Source organism: Haliotis rufescens, unplaced genomic scaffold, assembly GCF_023055435.1.
Source record: "Haliotis rufescens isolate VD_foot unplaced genomic scaffold, xgHalRufe1.0.p SCAF_13, whole genome shotgun sequence".
Classification (NCBI taxonomy): Eukaryota; Metazoa; Mollusca; class Gastropoda; order Lepetellida; family Haliotidae; genus Haliotis; species Haliotis rufescens.
In genome coordinates, this window is record NW_025963813.1 from 28,113,117 (window position 1) to 28,121,089 (window position 7,973).

The 7,973-nt window shown below is 42.2% G+C and overlaps 1 protein-coding gene across 1 annotated transcript; it reads right to left on the reverse strand.

Moving 5' to 3' along the window:
* Positions 1-990: 990 nt before the first annotated feature.
* LOC124118316 (potassium voltage-gated channel subfamily D member 1-like) lies at positions 991-6,717 on the reverse strand. The gene is made up of 3 exons (XM_046480432.2): positions 6,313-6,717; positions 5,352-5,573; positions 991-2,920 (listed from the first exon to the last, which is right to left on the reverse strand). Exons 1-3 carry the CDS (start codon positions 6,532-6,534, stop codon positions 1,943-1,945), a joined length of 1,422 nt encoding a protein of 473 aa, XP_046336388.2. The 5' UTR covers positions 6,535-6,717; the 3' UTR covers positions 991-1,942.
* Positions 6,718-7,973: the final 1,256 nt, after the last annotated feature.

Below are 7,973 nucleotides of genomic sequence, written 5' to 3' on the forward strand. Positions count from 1 at the left end.
GTGCATTAACCAAAGGGCTATGGAGCTGTACGTACTGCACGTGCAGCAGTACTATGAACGGTTTTAGAGTGCAGGGTTTTTGATTGCCTGGCATATGCGTCAATCGAACAGCGACAGTTCAACAACATGCCAAGATTAACAGAAGTGCAAAGAAACAACGTCATAGGCCGCTTGCAGGCAGGGGAATCCCGATCAGCTTTCAATGTAGCGCCGAGAACCATCACAAGGCCAGGGTCGGCACGACCAAGAATAACCACATCCGCCCCATCTCGCTACATCCGACTGCGCCAGCCACATGAAAGGACGACCACAGCCACCTCAACTGCATCCCAAATACCCGGACTGCGCAGAATCTCCGACTTGACCGTACAAAACCGTTTAAGAGCAGCAGGTCTACGAGCAAGACGTCCTGTTTGACACGTCATATTGAGTCGACAACATCGTCAACAACGACTGCATTGGTGTCGTCAATACAGGGTAATGCCTCAACTGCATGGAGAGATGTCTGGTTCAGCGACGAATCAATATTTATCCTCCGCCGAGGGGGTGGAAAAGCACGGGTCTGCAGACGTCGGGGAGAACATTACGACTGAAACTACGCACAGGAAGTGGACAGGTTTGGTGGGGGTAGCGTTATGATGTGGGCGGATATATCTCATCATGGCAGGACAGGTTTGGTCCATATCCTGGACATTCTAACATCAACGAAATTCTCCTACCACACGTCCTCCCGATTGCAGCCAACGGCAACGGTGTATTCCAGCAGGACAACGCTCGACCCCATACAGCACGGATGACTAGAGCCTGTCTTCACAACAACGTTGATGGTCTCCCCTGGCCCTCCAGATCAACAGATTTAAACCCGATAGAGCACCTGTGGGATGAATTGGATAGACGGCTACGCCGACGTCAACCACAACCCCAGACGTTGCAGCAGTTGGCTTTTGCGTTGCAGACCGAGTGGGCTACCATTCCCCAGGATGTGATCCGCATACTCGTCTCTTTCGTGGGCTGGAGAAGTCAGGCCGCTATCGATTCCAACGGGGGACATACGCGTTATTAATGAAAACTGACCTTCACCTTCGACTTTTCCTATGTACCGATAACTGAGATGACTACAATCACCAAGTGTTCTCTCCACAACATTTTGGCTCAATACCTTGTACGGTTTCTCGTATAAAGGTATTTTCCTATCTCACACAAATCTGGCTTTTCTTTATTTTTAAGAGTATATTTTATCAAGTTCAAAAGGTGTATGTTACCAACACTTAAGAGATTTACCAAAATTAGAAAATTTTCTATTACTTCCAAAAATATTATATTTACCGATTTTTCGCACATCAAATCATAATTTTCCCATCGAAAACGACCGATGGCGTGGGTCAGTGAGAAAAGACCATACCTGAAACTATGCAATTCTGCTGTTGAAGACGAGTTTCACTATCTTTTCAGGTGTGAAGAAAGTCTTCCCCAACAACGACTTCTTTATGTCCCTCAAAATGGTTATATGTGGCCAAATATGTGTAAACTATGCAAAACATTATCACCTAAAATATGTACACTTTGTACATCATCTGTTAACTGACAATAAAAATAACTTCTTTGATAGGCATTTATAAGTTGGAGAACTAAGTAAGGGTAAGATTTATTTATCACAATTAAGAGCGACGTTTCGGTGTGGGTTCTAACACCGTTATCAAGCAAGTGATTATGCCTACTGTACGTGCACTGTAACATGAAACATCTCTGTTCTGTTTAGCACGGCTTCCAACAGTATTCTTGTTATATCACAGCGGGTCAGCTTAATGTGGGATGAAAGCCCGAAGTGAAGCAGGCCTTGGACGTTTACCACTTTGGTGAAACTCACGAGCACGGGTATGGTGCTGACACACCTACAAACATAATCGGGGTCCATATGGATATTGTAACCACCATATGTAATTCAGCGATTGTTTGGATAAGTGCCTGAATCAGTCTCATTCTGATGTTGATCGGCAACTTTAACAGCTCTAACGGTTGAACTCGTGGTCTGTTGTTCGCTATTTCTGGCCTTTTTCTGGCCTGTTGTTTCGTTGGCGATGGAATAAAATGTTATAAAGTTGTTGACAAACAGCGGCATAGTTATTGCCAGAACCAAGATACCCATACAGGCACACAACACACCAACACACTTAGAAACAGCATTAGACGGAGTTATGTCCCCATAACCAACAGTTGTCATGGTGATCACTGCCCACCAACACCCTTCCGGTATGTTCTGCATCCTATGAGAGTCGACATAGTACACAACTGTTCCAAACACGATGGAGGTAATAACGACAAGCAGAGCCATGAATCCCACTTCCCTCAATGAGGATTTGAAAGCGTACACCAGAACCCGAGCTCCTGTGATATGCTTCGTCAAATGGAACAGCCTTAAGACTCTAAGGACCAACATGCCTTCAAGAACGTCCAGGTAAGAATGTTTGAATTTCTCAGCGGCCCACACTTCCTCAACGACGATCTTAGCAAGAGCTGCTACAACTGCGAGGATGTCAATAACGTTCATCAGAGACCTGAAGAAACGGGCTAGACTTGGGCAAGAACAGAGCCTAATCAGAAGCTCCAGAGTGAAGAAGGCAGTGCAGATGAAACCAGCGAGTTCGAAGTTTTCATTCTTTACATGGACGTCTGTGGGGAGACTGAAGTTCCCAAGGATGTCACCAGGTGTCTTGTTGTGTCGCTGAGTTATTTCATTTAATACCGCAGCGTCAGGTTCACTCGCAAGTCTTATCTCGTCGTAATACTCGTCATAAAGTTCTTGTCCAAAGTACTGCTTCCAATGTTCTATCTTCAGGGTACCCTTGAAGTAAGGCAGCGTTCCCAGGACGATCAGCAGAGTAGATGTAACGATCACAAGGCAAGAGATGAGGAAGTATACCTGTTCCAAAGAGGAAAGAAAATATTATGAATATATGATATTTTATTATCGATCTATTTCATAGCCTCAACGACCCGTGAATATCCGGGGTAGAATAGGTCTTCAGCAACACATGCTTGCCGTAAAAAGCGACAATGCTTGTCGTAAGAGGCGACCAACGGGACTGAGTGGTCAGGCTCGCTGACTTGTTTGATGCATGTCATCATTTCCCAATGGCGTGGATCGATGCTCGTGATATCAATCGCTGGTCAGTCTGGTCCAGACTCGATTATTTACAGACCGCCGTCATAAAGCTGGAATATTGCTGAGTGCGGCGTTAAACAAGAAATAATACAATACAATCAACAAATTCCCAGCATGTAAATCAATTTCTCACGTGACGTTTTCGTGCAACATTGAAGCTAAAAATACCCTCATAGCCACCATAATGACTGACTGTATCGGCACGTCTCTGTTGACTCGCATTATTGTGCGGACGCCTCACTAGGCAGCGGTTGCTTCATTGGTCGATGATGTCTCGTGTATTTTGTTTGAAATAGACATTTGTCATATTACGGATGGGGTAAATCGAATTCTAGGGAGAAGTGCAACGTTTAGTCTGTTGTCCTATTCTCTAAAAATCCTTGATGTAAGTATCAGTTATTGCGTGGCTCACATGAATGTGACACTTTGGCGGAATCGAAGGCTAAGGTTGAATGACGTCACGCGACTTATAGTCAATTGTTAACCTTCTTAAGCGGCTTAAAATCAAACTCACTCACTCACAAAGGACATACAATCATAAGGAATATATCAAAGGTTTGCTTAAGACTAGATGGAGATCATTAAAACATATAAAACTAATAGACAATCAAGCATTTCAAGGTTTCTTTGCTTGTGTAACGCCAAACTTTCCAAGTATTCCAGCTGTATGCTGGTGTGACATTGAAAATGAAGATTGAAAGGTGGCTTGATTTTTGGTTGTATAGATCTATAGTTTTCTCCAGTAAATCTTGAATCTGGATTTTTCCCGTTTTAATGAAACATGAAACGCCCCCACCCTTCTCTCTACCGCACTCAAAAAGACATACATGTACGTAAAACAACTGATGCAAGCTGACATATACGCACTCAGAGATACCCGGATAAAGACACTAAAAACGATTACATCGATTATAACATTAGATCTTTTTATTCACACTAGAAGTCACAATTCAACGGAGTCACTTTTCAACGCGAGGCCCGGGTCACAATTTAACGACTAGGTAAACTGACAGGGTCACTTTTCAACTGTTGAAAATTGACCCTGGTCTGTTGAAAACTGAGACCGGGTATGTTTTCAACGTTGAATACTGACTCCCGGGTCACTTTTCAACGCGGGTCCATTTTCAATGTCACACCGGCGGTCTGTAAAAAAAACTAGAAGCTTCACGGGGACATTAAGGAACGACCTAGCAAATCTGTAAACATTCCTCACAATGCTCATCATGAAAACGGACTTTCGGCGTAAAGAGTATGTGTTAATATTGTTGGAATCACGCATGGCATGTGCTCAACAACCTTACACGCAACGTGACGATTTCAATAGCACTAGCCGAACCCTTATACGTAGATGCATATAGCCAAGGAGACGCTAATGAACACATGTTGGCATATACTACAGAACACTGACAACGCTTTTTAGATTTGAAGCTTAACTTCACTGTGCGTGGGAAATTTATTTTGTCAATATTGATCAATGAACAATATATTCTTCTCAACACATTGATTACGTCTACCGGTTATATGAGAATCTCTCGAGAAAAAATTGGTTTAAAACATACTCCTTGCGCATTGCGTTAATGGTTCTCTGTGTATTCTAGAATGTGCTGAGCAAATACTTCTTTACATATTAACTGCATTGTACACGAAGAATTTTTATTCTACCACAAAAGAGTAATGTTCGCCTGTAGTTCACATGCGTTCAATCTACAACGGGATCGGGTGGTCAGGCTCGCTGACTTGGTTGATGCATGTCATCGTATCCCAATTGTATGGATCGATGCTCATGATGCCAATCACTGGATTGTCTGGTCCAGATTCGATTATTTACAGACCGCCGTCATATAGATGGAATATTCCCGAGTGCGGCGTTAAACAACAAACAAACAAACAAACAAACAAACACCCGATACCCCAGAGAATTTCAATATGCAACATCTTTACAATGCAGTCATGTGGAGTGACTGAGAGTCTCTGACGGCAGTGTCACAAATATTCCAGCTATATTAAGTCGGTTCACAACCAGCGGGGAATCGCAATTCTTGGCATAATAGCTAATGCAGATACAGCAAGGGTACAACAACACCCTTTAAAAAGTAAAGTTTGATAGTTTCCATAAAGTTCTTCTATCAATAATATTTCATCCTTTTGTCTTCAAAAACCTTCACTACGTGAATAAAGAATGACCAACCTTTGCAATATTGGATGAAAACGGCTGATTCATTATCCTCCACAAACAATGCCTGCCCTTCGCGAAGGTGGATGTGGCCTGCCTCTTTGATTCCGTGAACAATAGTCTTGTCTCTTTTTCAAACTCGCGCACGTCATGCTGCTGCCTGTGAAAGCCACTGAGCGCACGTCGACAACACGGCTCGACGTCGTCAACACCGAATCCCCAGTACTCCAGTTCCTCCTGTGAGAACAACAACAGGCGAACATCTGAGTAACTGATGCGGTGTAATCAAATGAAGTTTGATTTACTTGCCATGTAAGGTACAAGTAGATTGGTGAATTATTTTCTTTACAGAAGCATTAATTGCTATGAGATAGTTATATGACGTTGCCACAAAGACCAGAAGGTACTCAACACATGCAGGTGCCCGGTAGGATGGTATCCAAAGACAGACATCAACATAGATGTACACAGCCTTCACTACCTGGACCGACCAGAGACACACTGAAGCTGGTACAAGAAGATATACGGGCTAATGGTATTCAAGGACAGACATGAACACAGACGCACACACCCTTTATTTACCTGAACAGACCCAACATAGAAGCCCGTTCTGGTGGTACCCTAAGACAGACTTGAACACAGACGTACGCCCCCCTTTTTCTTACCTGTACAGCCCCGAGATACATTGAAGCTGGTGTATGCAGGTGCCCGGTCTGATGGTTTACCAAAGACAGACTTGAACACAGACATACACACTCCTTTTACTTACCTATACAGCCCCGAGACACATTACCTGTACAACCCCGAGACACATAGAAGCTGGTGTATGCAGGTGCCCGGTCTGATGGTTTACCAAAGACAGACTTGAACACAGACGTACACACTCCTTTTACTTACCATGCAGCTGCCTGTTCTGATTGTACCCCAAGACAGACTTACAGACTTGAACACAGACGTACACACTCCTTTTACTTACCTGTACAGCCCCGAGACACATAGAAGCTGGTATATGTAGGTGCCCGGTCTGATGGTACCCAAGAACAGACTTGAACACAGACGTGGGTCTCTGGTAGAAAACCTCCTTCTGTGTGGATGACGTCAGACGCCCAAGTGTAGAATCAGGGAATCTGGACAAGACATCCCGTCCTATCTCGAATCGCCGTCCACTCACGTTGACGGTGATGATGCAGTCCTCCATTGTTCTTTGTCAACTGTTTGTCTCTATACCCGAAGCTTATAATCCCTGGATTCCGTAATAGACGGTCAACAAGAAAGTTAGGTTCATAATCTTTTTCAAAATTCAATAGATAAATGAGACAAAACTATTTCCATATTCATAAGATGATATTGCTAAAATCAGAGTTCATTGTATGATTTCGACTATATCATGGGCATATGTTTTTGACTCACCTTCAAATCGTGATGATACCAGGTATCAGCGTAAAGGTGAGCGTATCCTGCTCAATCGATCGCACATCACAAACACATGCAAAGGCAAGTGAATTCTTCATCTGAAAAAAGGCACACGGAATAAGTCTAAATGGGAATTACATCGTACATCATTTTTGTCACTGATGCCCTAAATTTGGACAGTTCCTCCACATGTGTATAGTGAAACGTTTTGAAGTACCATATTTGAATAGTTTCTTGGAGAAAATTAAAACATAAACGACGCTTGCTAATTTGCGCGTCTACCATTGTGGTCGTAAAAAAATAACGATTACGTCTGACGTCTGCCGATATGAAAGTGAAGACTTTGATGTGGATGCTTTCATATTGGTTCCAATAGTTCAGGAATTGATTTTACAGGCATCATAGCTCTACACTGAAAAAGCAATAGTTTTATATCCAAATTGCTATAAAACAAGCCGTAAAATCTTCGATAAATTTTGTTCTCGAAAGATTGACCTTGAACCGTTTGCTGTCAACTGAAGAATTAAATCGACCAAATTGTCCGTCCCTGTTGCAGAACGCATATACTGCAATTAAATGTCACAGTATCAGCACTCGAAAACAACACAACTTTCGATTTTCAATCTCGATTTGTTGCAATCGTTAAATGTAAATCGTCCCAAACAAACAGCTAAATCACAGAAATATTCCAGCTATATTACAGAAATATTCAAGCTATATTTCAAATATTCTAGCTATATCACAGAAATAGTTCAGCAACATAACAGCTATTTCACAGAAATATCCATGCTATATCACAGACAAATCCAAGCTATATCACAGAAATATTCCAGCTACATCATAGAAATATTCAAGCTCTATCACAGAAATATTCTAGCTATATCACAAAAATATTCCAGCATCATTAAAGAAATATTCTAGCTGTATCACAGGAATATTCTAGCATCATCACAGAAATATTCTAGCTATATCACAGGAATATTCCAGCATCATCACAGAGATATTCTAGCTGTATCACAGGAATATTCCAGCATCATCACAAAAATATTCTAGCTATATCACAGGAATATTCCAGCATCATCACAGAAATATTCTAGCTGTATCACAGGAATATTCCAGCATCATTACAGAAATATTCTAGCAGTATCACAGGAATATTCCAGCATCATCACAGAAATATTCTAGCTGTATCACAGGAATATTCCAGCATCATTACAGAAATAT